Source organism: Anomaloglossus baeobatrachus, chromosome 6, assembly GCF_048569485.1.
Source record: "Anomaloglossus baeobatrachus isolate aAnoBae1 chromosome 6, aAnoBae1.hap1, whole genome shotgun sequence".
Classification (NCBI taxonomy): domain Eukaryota; kingdom Metazoa; phylum Chordata; class Amphibia; order Anura; family Aromobatidae; genus Anomaloglossus; species Anomaloglossus baeobatrachus.
The window spans coordinates 103,282,214-103,295,447 of record NC_134358.1 but is presented as its reverse complement, the minus strand read 5'-3'; the positions used below and the strand labels follow the sequence as shown (position 1 = coordinate 103,295,447).

The 13,234-nt window shown below is 43.2% G+C and overlaps 1 protein-coding gene across 1 annotated transcript in view; it reads left to right on the top strand.

Annotated features, from left to right (window-relative positions):
- The window catches only part of ZC2HC1A (zinc finger C2HC-type containing 1A), an 88,947-nt gene that overhangs the window by 19,677 nt on the left and 56,036 nt on the right, over positions 1–13,234 (top strand). Inside the window, exon 2 of the mRNA XM_075353153.1 lies at positions 9,894–9,961. Coding sequence (XP_075209268.1) covers positions 9,894–9,961 — 68 coding nt within the window. The remainder of the gene's footprint in view (positions 1–9,893; positions 9,962–13,234) is intronic.

The window sequence follows — 13,234 nt, the reverse complement described above, 5'->3', positions numbered from 1 at the left end:
GGGGTGGATCATACACAATCACCACACCACTTCAGAGCTACTCTTAAAGCATGTCACAAACCAGGAGGACAGAGTGAAATAGCTTCTACAATATCTAAAAGTTTATTCATGTACATATTAAACATATAGTGTCAATATTTTAATAAAACAGGCACGAGAAAGGGATGGTAAAAATGGCAAACACCTGGGAGCTGCACAAATAACAATAGAGAAAAGATCAAGTATCCATCCACCAGGCCTTGTGTATCCAAAAGGAAAACATGAAAAAAACCCAAGTGGGCTCATATATCAAAAGCTCAGTAGAAATCCTGATAGTTACACTGGCAAAAAAAGTGGAGGATATATAGCAGGAAAACAGTGATTATATTGAAGGGATCAGATGCATCGGGCAGCCCCTGACATGTAAATCAACCCATAGGGGTTTAATATAGAGAAGGGGGAACGGGGCAAGCCAAATACAAGTAAACCCAATCTAAAGATACCGCAAACCTGTGTGAAAGGATGGAATTAGCAGAGCGTGCAGTCAGCCAGGGGTGACAGAGGAGGTAAAACCGCCACTAGAGACTCCACGTACGTTTCACGATTGTGAAGTATTCGCTTCGTCAGGGAGTGCTGACGCGATGTACCGTGCGGCGCGATGTACGCATGCGCCGTATTCCCAGTGCGGTGCCCTGCCTTGGCTGGTCGGTGCGCGGGAGCCATGGGGATGCGTCCCCGCTCCCGCGCGGGATCATGACGGCCGGATGAGAGGAGGAGGAGGGGGGGTTCCGAGCCTGTATGGTGCGGTATGCGCATGCGCTGAATCACCAATGTGGTGCCCCAGCTGTGTTTAGGGCTATTTCTAGCAGCCCTTCTGTGCTACTTACCCACTCCCTGACGAAGCGAATACTTCACAATCGTGAAACGTACGTGGAGTCTCTAGTGGGGGTTTTACCTCCTCTGTCACCCCTGGCTGACTGCACGCTCTGCTAATTCCATCCTTTCACACAGGTTTGCGGTATCTTTAGATTGGGTTTACTTGTATTTGGCTTGCCCCGTTCCCCCTTCTCTATATTAAACCCCTATGGGTTGATTTACATGTCAGGGGCTGCCCGATGCATCTGATCCCTTCAATATAATCACTGTTTTCCTGCTATATATCCTCCACTTTTTTTGCCAGTGTAACTATCAGGATTTCTACTGAGCTTTTGATATATGAGCCCACTTGGGTTTTTTTCATGTTTTCCTTTTGGATACACAAGGCCTGGTGGATGGATACTTGATCGTTTCTCTATTGTTATTTGTGCAGCTCCCAGGTGTTTGCCATTTTTACCATCCCTTTCTCGTGCCTGTTTTATTAAAATATTGACACTATATGTTTAATATGTACATGAATAAACTTTTTGATATTGTAGAAGCTATTTCAATCTGTCCTCCTGGTTTGTGATATATATATATATATATATATATATATATATATATATATATATATATATATATATATATATATATATATATATATATATATATATATATATATATATATATATATATATTATAGGTTTTTGCCTAAAAACCTTTAAAAAAAAAATGACGTGGGCTTCGCCATATTTTTTGTACGCTAGCCAGGTACAGCAGGCAGGTACGGGCTGCCCCCACCCCACTATTTCTACCCGGCTGGGAACCAAAAATATAGGGAAGTCCTGTTTTTTTAAATTATTTCATGAAATAATTTAAAAAAAAAAATGACGTGGGCTTCGCTCATTTTTTTGTGTCCAGCCAGGTACAACTAGGCAGCTGTGGATTGGAATCCGCACCGCAGGGTGGCCCAAGCTTTCTGAGCCCCCCGCTGCGAATTGCAGTCCACAGCCGCCCCAGAAAATGGTGCTTCCATAGAAGCGCCATCTTCTGGCACTGTAGCCAACTCTTCCAGTGGCCCTGGTGGCAGGTGGCACGCTGGGTAGTAAGTAGTTAATACCAGCTATGTTTTACCAGCTGGTATAAAGCCCGAGATTCTTAATGTCAGGCCAAGTTTGACTCGGCCATTAAGAATCTCCAATAAAGGGTTAAAAAAAAAAAGACATCACACAGAGAAAAATACTTTATTAGAAATAAATACACAGACACATTAGGGACTCCATGTTTATTACTCCCTCTCACCCCTCCACGATCGAGAGATTTCTGTACTGACCATGCCAGGAGAGAGAGAGGGAAAAGGGAGAGAGAGGGAGGGAAAAGGGAGAGAGAGGGAGGGAAAAGAGAGAGAGGGAGGGAAAAGAGAGAGAGGGAGGGAAAAGAGAGAGGGAGGGAAAAGAGAGAGAGGGAGGGAAAAGAGAGAGAGGGAGGGAAAAGGGAGAGAGGGAGGGGTGAGGGGGGAGAAAAGAGGGGTGGGAGAAGAGAGTGGGGGGAGAAGAGTGGGGGGTGGGAAGGAGGGGGTGGAGAGAAGAGAGGGGGGTGACAAGAGAGAGGGGGGAGAGAGGTGCTCTGTCACCAACTTGCTCCACTCTGTGACTTGTTGTGCAGGTGACAGAGTGCAGCCATTTGGTCCCATGCAGCAGGACAGGTGACAGAGCAGAGCGGTGACATGCTCTGCTCTGACTCATAGTGTGCTGCATGTCACTCTCTTGCTCCACTCTGGGACTTGTTGTGCAGGTGACCGGATGATACATGTCACTAACTTGCTCCACTCTGTGACTTCTGCTGCATAGGACCCACTTCCTCCACTCTCACCTGCACAAGTCCCAGAGTGGAGCAAGATAGTGACATATAGCACACTATGTGTCAGAGCAGAGCATGTCACCAACTGTCTCCACTCTGGGACTTGTTGTGCATGTGAGAGTGGAGAAAGTGGGTCCTATGCAGCAGAAGTCCCAGAGTGGAGACAGTTAGTGACATGTATCATCCGGTCACCTGCACAACAAGTGTCAGAGTGGAGACAGTTAGTGACATGCAGCACACTATGTGTCAGAGCAGAGCATGTCACTGTCTCCACTCTGGGACTTGTTGAGCAGGGGACAGAGTGGAGCAAATTGGTCCCATGCAGCGTCCGGTCACCTGTGCTGCTGGTAGGAGCACATGATCACACTGCCGACACCGCAGGCTCTCCTGACAGCTGAGCACAGCGGGCGGATAGTGTGATCACATACTTGCGTGACAGGGGGGATTTCAGCTGAAGAAACCCTCCCTGTACTCCACACTGGCGTCCCGTGCCATCCTCCGGATCCTCCCCTCGATGCTGGGCTGTGACGTGCGGTAGTCACCGCCCACAGCCCAGTCAATCACTGTGAGTGGCGCCAGCATCCTCTGACGTAACCGTCAAGTCTGAGAGCTCGGAACTTGACGGGACGTAAGAGGATACTAACGGCCGCAGCACCAGTGGGTCATTTGACCGGCACTGAGCGTGCAGGATAGCGCCGCTCAGTGCCAGAACTGCAAATAGAGGCCAATGAAGAAAACGCCTATAATGGTAAGTTACACTCATAGAGAAAATAAAAAAATGGGTGAACCACCCCTTTAAGTGGCAGAAAACTGGTGATAGATTCCCTTTTTAAGGCTAGTTTCACACTTGCGGTTTTTTTCCTTCAGTCGCAATCCGCTGTTTTGGAAAACAGCGGAATCCATTAACGGATTCCGCTGCTTCCCATAGAGTTGTATGGACGACGGATTGCGACTGATGGACCTGCGTTGCTTCCGCTGGCCGACGCTGCGTTGCTTCCGCCGGGCGGAAGGAACGCAGCATGTAACTTTTTTTGAGCAGCGGAATCTTTAGGATTTCGGTGCGCATGCTCTCTCTAGCTCCCTGCACACGTAACCAGGGTACACATCGGGTTACTAAGCAAAGCGCTTTGCTTAGTTACCCGATATTTACAGTGGCTACGTGTGCAAGGAGTCAGCGCTAAGCAGTGTACGCTGGTAACCAAGGTAAATATTGGGTAACCAAGCAAAGTGCTTTGCTTAGTTACCCGATATTTACCCTGGCTACGTGTGCAGGGAGCCCGACACCTCCCCGCTTGGCTCCGGCCCCTCCCCCACTCCACTCCGCATACACACAGACGCGGGCGCGCGCACACACACACACACACACACACACACACACGCACACACACACACACACACACACACACACACACACACCTGTCCCCAGCCATGCAGTGTCCGGTACTGAGGTCCTCAGCGCCATGGCCCAGCTCGGCCCCGCCAGCTCGGCTCCACCCACCCCGCACTCCGCCCCCCGCACACATTCTCGGCGGCAGAACGATCAGCTGATCACCCGGCGGCCAGCTGCTGTGAGCGATCAGCTGATCACCCGGCGGCCGGCTGCTGTGAGCGATCAGCTGATCACCCGGCGGCCGGGTGATCAGCTGATCGTTCACAATATTATGCCGCCGGTAAAAATGTAAAGAAAAAAAAAAGCAGATTCCGCAGTTTTGTATGATCCGTTGCATCCGTTGTGCCACTATATGCAACGCATCCATTGCATCCGTCACACAGTGCAATGCAACGGATGCCGTTCAACGCAAGTGTGAAACTAGCCTAAGAGACTTTTTCACTGAGAGAGTTTTTGCGAATGTGTGTATGGATTTCTACAAAGTCTAATTCAGACCTTAACTGCTTGTACATTTTTATATTAAACCCTTATTAACATTTGATGTTTACATCCTGGTCGGGAAAGGGTTCCATCAAAATGATGTAAACTTGTGTCTTGGCATTCATGCGGGCACAGAGACTGTACCTGCAAGATCACCTGGAGCTCGGAATAAATTATAGCTGAGCTCCGGCTGACACAGCCAGGGACAGTCGCCACACCACCAATGGCTGTTTAACCTCTGAAATGACGCATTCAATAGCGACCATAGCATTTCAGAGGCATGGAGAGGGAGTGTGCTCCCTCTCCATTAAATCAGGACTCCTGCGATGTGATCGTAGGGGCCCGATATTTGCCATGGCAACTCGAGGTCAAATGATGACCTATGGGTCTCCCAGGCTATGGTGACCTGTTAGACCACGCCAGGAGCATGGTCTAACAGGCGTTCTGTCAGTGCAGCACTGACAGGTGTAATGTATTGCAATGTATGTACATTGCAATACATTATACCAGCAATCAGACTAATAAAAATTAATGTCCCATATAGGGACTAAGTAAAAAAGTGAAAAAAAAATGTAAGAATAAAAAATATAAGAAAAAAAATCAGAAAATAAAGAAGCAAAAAAATAAATAAAAATAGTGTATATGTATGTATGTATATGTATGTATATGTATGTATGTATGTATATGTATGTATGTATGTATGTGTATATGTGTGTATATGTATATATATATATATATATATATATATATATATATATATATATATATATATATATATATATATATATAAAATATATATAATGTGTATATATATATATATATATTATAGTAAACCACAGTGGTATTACTGCGTCCGGAACAACCCGATCTATAAAGCTGTCACACTGGTTATCCCCTAATAGAGAGTAGACGAAGAAAGGGTTCTTAATTCTGCGCCAAGGACACAATGGATTTGAAAGGAGATTAATGCTTCTTTAATATCATGCACAGGTCAACGTGTTTCCTGAAACGCGTTGACCTGTGCATGATATTAAAGAAGCATTAATCTCCTTCCGAATCCATTGTGCCCTTGGCGCGGAATTAAGAACCCTTTCTTCGTCTACTCTCTGTTATCAGCCCTACTTGGGACTGCTGCCTGGACTTGGATTCTTACATGCTTGCATAGTGGTTGTGACTGGCACAACCGCTATAGGTGAGTTTGATTTACATTTGTACCCTTTCTATATTGGGCTAAGACCCTATTGTGCTTTTATTCCACAGCTCTTAATTACTGGTTAACCCCTACAATGAGCAACGTAAAAAAATAAAATAATGGAACGTAGTAAAAGCTAAGTCTTTTTATCATAAAGTTGACAAAAAAAGTGGAATAAAACGTGATCAAAACATAAATCATATATAAAAATGGTACCACTGAAAACGTCATCTTGTGCCACAATAAACAAACTGGCATACAGTTCTATTGGCAGGGGAAAAAAAACTTTATAGCTATAGTGCAACAATGCAAAAACTATTTTTTTTTTTTTAAATTATTGTATTGTGTGAAAGCGATAAAACATAAAAAAATATATAAATGTGGTATCACTGTAATTGAACTGACCCGAAGCAAAAAGCTGTGTTGTCACTTTTACGACACTGTGAATTCTTGAATTGCTGTTTCTATCCTTCAAAATTTGTTGATGCAAAAAAAAACAAAAACCTTTATTTTGTATAAAAAGCATTTTTTTGTGTGATAATAGCCAAACCTAAAATATACTATACAGATCTTCAGTAAGTAAAATGATTTAGATTATCTCACCGTGGCTATAGTTAAATTAGTGCCATTCCTTATTTAGTCAAGCCTCCAATCCAAAAAAAAAAAACCTGCTAACCTGCGGTACGTTGCAAAAGCAATTATGTTGAAAAACCAGGCTTTTAAAATGTAAAAATTCAAACTTTATTCAACATCTTTAAAAATCCCAAATGTTGGGAGATGAAGAAACGCTCATACACTTTTCTGGCAGTAAAGCCCTTGGTCACTGAGTACTGTGTATTTTCTCCTGATACCCTTGTGAAAATCAAAAATTTGGGGCTAAAGCAATGTTTTTGTGGGAAAAAGTAAAATTTTCATAATTTTTTTTTTTTGCCTTTCAGATTGCTTTAGTTCCTGTGAAGCCCCTAAAGGGTTAATACACTTTTTTTAATATGGTTTTTAGCAGTTTGAGGGGAGCAGTTTTTAGAATGGGGTCACTTTTGGGTATTGGCTGTCACTGAGGTCGCTCAAATGTGAAGTGGTCCCTAAAAAAAATAAATGGTTTTGTAAATTTTGTTGGACAAATGACAGATTGCTGATGAACTTTTAAGCTTCTAACTTTTAAAAAAAAATGTTTAAAAACATGGCGCTGATGTAATGAGAGAAATGTTATTTATTAACAATTTTGTGAGATGCAACTGACTGGTTTAAAGGCATAAAAATTCAAAGTTTGAAATTGCAAAATGTTCCTATTTTTTGGCAAATGTTTAATATTTTCATAAATATACGCAAATCATATCAACCAAAATTGAAAACTAACATAACGTTCAATATGTCTTGAAAAAACTGGCTCAGAATCACTGGGATCTGTTGAAGCGTTCCAGAGTTATAACCTCATAAATTATTGAATGTTCTCAGTGAGAGGAACAAAATTATAATCTTGTGATACCTTTTAATGGCTAACTAAAATAAAATAAAGTGATGTTACAAAGCAAGCTTTCGAGACATCTCAGGTAACCTCATAAATTGACACAGGTCAGGATTGTAAAGTTTAGCCAGGTCAGGAAGGTGAAGAGAAGCTGGAGTGGAGAAAGGGTTAGGCCTATGACACACGGCATGAAAATCGGAGTGAGTGGAATGCGATAAAACGTCGCATTCCACTCGAACGAATATTAGCCTTATGTGTCAGTGCACATGAGCGATTATTTTCTCAGCCCCAATCGGACCGAGAAAACAATGCAATGTGATCGTTGTTTCTCTCGCACCCATTCAAGTCTATGGGGCGAGAGAAAGATCGCACTGCACTCGCGGTACACTGGTGTACTGCAAGTGCAGAGCGAGAATGGCAATAGCCGGCAATGGAGGAGAGAAGGAGATAATTCCCTCCCTCCCCTCCTCAGAGCAGGCCCACCCCTCCTCAGTGCCAGCCCTCCCCCCGCAGCTGTGGTTCGATCACATGATCAGACCTCAGTCGCAGGGACACTTGCATGACACTCGGCTCCCACTGTGCTGCCAGCATGAGTCGAGTGTCATGCGAGGATTGCAGTAGTCCCCCGTGTGGCCCCGGCCTTAAAGGGAACCTGTCAGGTCAAAAAAGCGTTCTGACCTACAAGCAGGAGCCAGTGTGAGCTAGTAACCCCTTCCTACCCATCCCTGTGTTGTTATATTGTGTAATATGAAAGTAATAAAATACGTTTTATTACTTTCATATGTCCTATGTAAATAACATAAGTCTCTAGCCCCATGCCCTGGGCGTCTATATGCTTTCCATGGTATCATGCTCTTGTGGGTGTGATACCATGGATTTACATCAGCGATGTGACTGTCGCTACTTCAGAATCTCACGCGTGCTTACCGTTCTCGCCGCCTCATTCTGGCGTTTGCGTGACAGCTTCTGATGTGCACTGCGCTTGCTCAGAAAACGCCTGCGGTTCCGGTCATGTGCAGTGCGCGTCAGAAGCAAAGAAGCAAGCGCCAGGATGAGGCGGCGACGAGAATGGTAAGCGTGCACGCGAGATTCTGAAGCTGCAGAAGTGACGTCGCTGATGTAAATCCATCCCACAGGGGCGTGATACCATGGAAAGCATGTAGACGCTCACAGGGCGCTGAGACGCCCATGGGGCTAGAGACCTAAGCTATTTACATAGGACATATGAAAATAATAAAACTTTTTTATTACTTTCAGATTACACAATATAACAACACGGGGATGATTAGGAATGGGTTAGCAGCTCACACATGCTCCTGCTTGTATGTCAGAACGCTTTTTTGACCTGGCAGGTTCACTTTAAAGAAATTAATTGAACATACAGTCACTTAAGCCATAGCTACTGTATATAACGATACCTGACTGTCATCCAATGATTGCTGCAGTGTCATGTCTCAGATCTGGTCATCCCACCAAAAAAAGAACAACCTAAATTCAGTTAAAAATTAGTAGAAGTATTTCAGATTGTGCTTTGTTATTCAGAGAGGAGATTTCTGGGTGTTCTGGGGACTCTTGGCTGAATACGGTCCTTGAGCTCATGGATTATTAGTAGAGGGAGTGTTGGACCAGCTGCACTGTGTAGGACAGGACGGAGTCATGTCGTAGTATGCAGTGTGTTTATAGAACTATAGTGAGTTGATGCACACGGCACTTCTGGGGTGGTGTTCAAGTAAGGTCCAAAACTGTCTCAAGTAGATGTAAAAACTTGGCACTCAAGATAAATGTGAATAGTGATCTTTTATTGAGAAGAACTTGTAGGACCAGCACAAGCACAGACATTTCGGGCAAAGACCTTCATCAGTGTGCATGCAGGGGGTCCTTAGAAGGTATAGCAACTTGACAACTGGTGTAACCCGATATGATGAGGTGTCCACTGCTGTCTATGTGGACACCGCATCATACCCAGCTACGTGAGTTGCCAAGTTGTTACACCTTCTGAGGACCCCCTGCACGTACACTGATGAAGGTTTTTGACCAAAACGTCTGTGCTTGTACTGGCCCTACAAGTTCTTCTCAATAAAAGACCACTATTCACATTTATGTTGAGTGCTAAGTTTTTACATCTACTTTATAGAACTATGTCCTACATTACCTAAGGTTTTTTTTTTTGCTTATTCTGAGTTAAAGTTATGGTAAAAAGCTTTTTCAGCAGTCATAAAACGTTATAAGCTAGCCAGTCTTGATGAGAGAGCGTGTTGGAGCTGTCTGGTTCATGAAGAGACGCTCGTCTAATAAGTGGCCTCCGTGCTCCTCACCATAGTCAGGTACACAGCTCGTCATGAATTAGACGAAGAGATGTCACCCACCCTGTTTCGCTCTCGCACTGCCCGTTTTGGCAGAGCTAGTCAAAAATGCCAAAAGCCACAAAATCATTGCATTGCGCAAGAATTTTGCCATTTTTTTTTTTTAAAATGTTTTCCATCAGAATTGAGGAATCAGAGTGCAGGTGTCTAATATGTCTTCAAGATGAAATCTATCACACAACGTCCATCACTGGGATAGTTTGTCCAGACTGTTGGAAAATACATCGACCGACGTGTACTCTTTGTTGATTAGGCAGGATTACACATGTGGGCCTCCGTACTTATTCTCTAATCTATATTTTTCAGAAAACATTTCATCTGAAAACCTGAAGCCCTGTAAAATCTGCGGCAGAACTTTTCTTCCACCTGCTTTGGTATGTATGAAATTAAGTCAGGGCATATATATTATGTGTGTGTGTGTTTAAATTAAAGAAAAAAATTGGCGTAGGGTCAGATGCGCCCACACCCTGTATGACACGCTGTCACACAGGGTGGGGGCGCAGTCTGACTGCAACCAATGAGAGACGCCAGGACTGATGGTGGGCGGGAGAAGCAGTGCATATGGATGAGGTTAATGAGCGGCCTTGGAAGTAGCATTAAAGCCACGCAGGAGACTCGATAGGTATAAAGCGCTTGCTCCAATCCCCCTATCCCTTCTACCACCATTTTTAAGCTCCTGATTCGAGCCCCCATAGACTTATAAGGGGACAGACATCCGGTCAAATATCTGTGATCAATTCTTAGCCCGAACCAAGTTGTTTGAGTTTTTTTTTTTTTTTATTATAAACTCGGCTGGACCCACTGATCCCGGTTATCTGCGAGTCCGCCCAAAACTAATTATGATATATAATATAATATATATAGGGTGGTCCAAAAGTAAATGGACAGTGTGTGTAATAGGGTTATCAAACATGGTGTAAAGTGAAACAGACTCAGTTGCCCTTAGCAACCAATCAGATTCCAATTCTCATGCTTCACAGACTCTTTGGAAAATGAAAGGTGGAATCTGATTGGTTGGCTAAGGGCAACTGAGTCAGTTTCACTTTACACCATGTTTGATAACCCTATCACACATACTGTCCACCTACTTTTGGACCACAGTGTGTGTGTGTGTGTGTGTGTGTGTGTGTGTATATTATAAAGTATTTTTATTCCCATTGGGGTATAATGAGAGATTTATCTATTGGTGCAAGTTAATAGTGAAGAAGTCATAGCGGTCAGTCAGCTTCTACTTTTGGAGGATTCTTCTGGACAATTTGGGCGCTTATTCTTTACTCTTGGTTTGACAAATCTCCCTCATTATGGAAGATATCTTTTTCTACTGGTGCAAAGGAAGACTGGATAAGTTGTCCATAGCAACCAATCAGTATTCCAGCTCTCATTTGTCAGAAGCGGTTTTTATATTACGAGCAAAAAGCTGATTGGTTGCTACAGGTAATGGCTTCACTCTGCCCTTCATCCAGCATTAAAGTGCCATTTCGGCTTGTTTTGTTTTTTATTTCACCACAGACCACTAGTTTATTAATATAAGCCTATGAGAGGCTCGTTCTGAGCCTCATAGACTTACATTGAGAAAGTTACTTCTGGTCCATGTTGTGTGAGCCACCAGGACCCAGCTGCGGTCACACCATCCAGGAGAGTATTGGGGCAGCGCAGAAATATCCAGAATATGTTGACCAGTAAGTATATTTTACAAAACACTCTTTCCTTTACAAAGACTCTTTCCAGTTGGTCTCTTGCCATTCTCCAATAAGCCAAGAAAAATAGATGAAGGATCCAGCACGATTTTTCTTTTTTGGTAAAAACATCAAAGCTTTATTTTAACTCCTTCACGACCGGCCGATTTTTCGCTTTCCGTTTTTTTTTTCGCCATTCTTTTTCTGAGAGACGTAACTTTTTTATTTTTCAGTCAATATGGTCATATGAGGGCTCATTTTTTGCGGAACGAGCTGTACTTTTAAATTAAACCATAAGTTTTACCATATAGTGTACTGGAAAACGGCAAAAAAAATCCAAATGCAGAAAAATTGCAAACAAAGTGCAATAGCACTATTGTTTTTGAGATATTTTATTCAGTGTTCAGTATATGGTAAAACTGATGTGTGGGTGTGATGCCTCAGGTCAGTGCGAGTTCGTAGACACCAAACATGTATAGGTTTACTTTTATATTAGGGGTTAAAAACAAATCGGAAGTTTGACCGAAAAAAGTGGCGCACGTTTTGCGCCATATTCTGTGACACGTAGCGTTCTCATTTTTCGGGATCTATGGCTCAGTGATGGCTTATTTTTTGCGTCTTGAGCTGACGTTTTTAACGGTACCATTTTTGCGCAGATGCTACGTTTTGATTGCTTTTTATAGCATTTTGCGCAAAAGTTGTGGTGACAAATAACGTCGTTTTGGCGTTTGGAATTTTTTTGCCGCTACGCCGTATACTGATCAGATTAATTGATTTTATATTTTGATAGATCGGGCGTTTCTGAACGCGGCGATACCAAATGTGTGTATATTTTTTATTTTTTTTAACCCTTTAATTTTCAATGGGGCGAATAGGGGGTGATTTGAACTTTTAGGTTTTTGTTTTTTTTTAATTTTTTAAAACTTTTTTTAACTTTTTTTTTTTTTTATTTTACTAGTCCCCCTAGGGGGCTATTGCGATCAGCATTCCGATCGCTCTGCACTATCTGCTGATCACAGCTGTAAACAGCAGATACGCGCTCTCTCTCTTTTGCTGTGCCGCTGGCACAGCGAAAGTGAAAGCAATTCCTGTGTAGTACAGGAGTCCTCACATGACCCTGTGCTACCATGACAACTAACGGAAGTCACGTGATCGCGTCACGTGACTTCCGGTATCGGGCAGTAAGTAAAAGTTTACCGCGATCACGCTTATAATGGCGCTGTCACATATTGACAGCGCCATTTAAGGGGTTAAATGGCACGAGCAGATAACGATTCTGCTCGTGCCTAGCAGGCACACATCTCAGCTGTGAAAATCAGCTGAGATGTGTGCCAATCGCAGCATGCTGCCACCAGCAGACCGCAAGTAGTAACATTATGACCGCTAGGACGTAATTTTACGGCCCGCGGTCGTTAAGGGGTTAAATGATTAAAAATAGTAATTATGTGAAGACCGAGGTATTGAGAAAACAAAGTGGGAACTTATCGCGTTTCGGACTTCATTTTTCAAAACATAGAGTCCTTAATCATAAGTCAAGAAAAGTCACTTATGATTAAGGACTCTGTATGTTTTTAAAAATGAAGTCCGAAACGCGTTAAGTTCCCACTTTGTTTTCTCAATACCTCGGTCTTCACATAATTACTATTTTTAATCATTTAAAATAAAGCTTTGATGTTTTTACCAAAAAAGAAAAATCGTGCTGGATCCTTCATCTATTTTTCTTGGCGTACCTAACCGGTCGGGACTCACCGGCGGATCCAAGGCACCCGTAAGGAGCAGCAGTCTGGATAGCAGGTGAGCTGAGAACTTCCTTTTTTCCCATTCTCCAATAAGACATGATAAAGAGCCATGTCCAATAGATATAGTAGAGTGATGCTCCAAGGGAGTCACAATGCCAGCAAATGTTCTGCTGTATGATACCAGGTTATCAAAAGCTTAAAGAGGTTGTCCGGGACATTATGGGTAGAGATG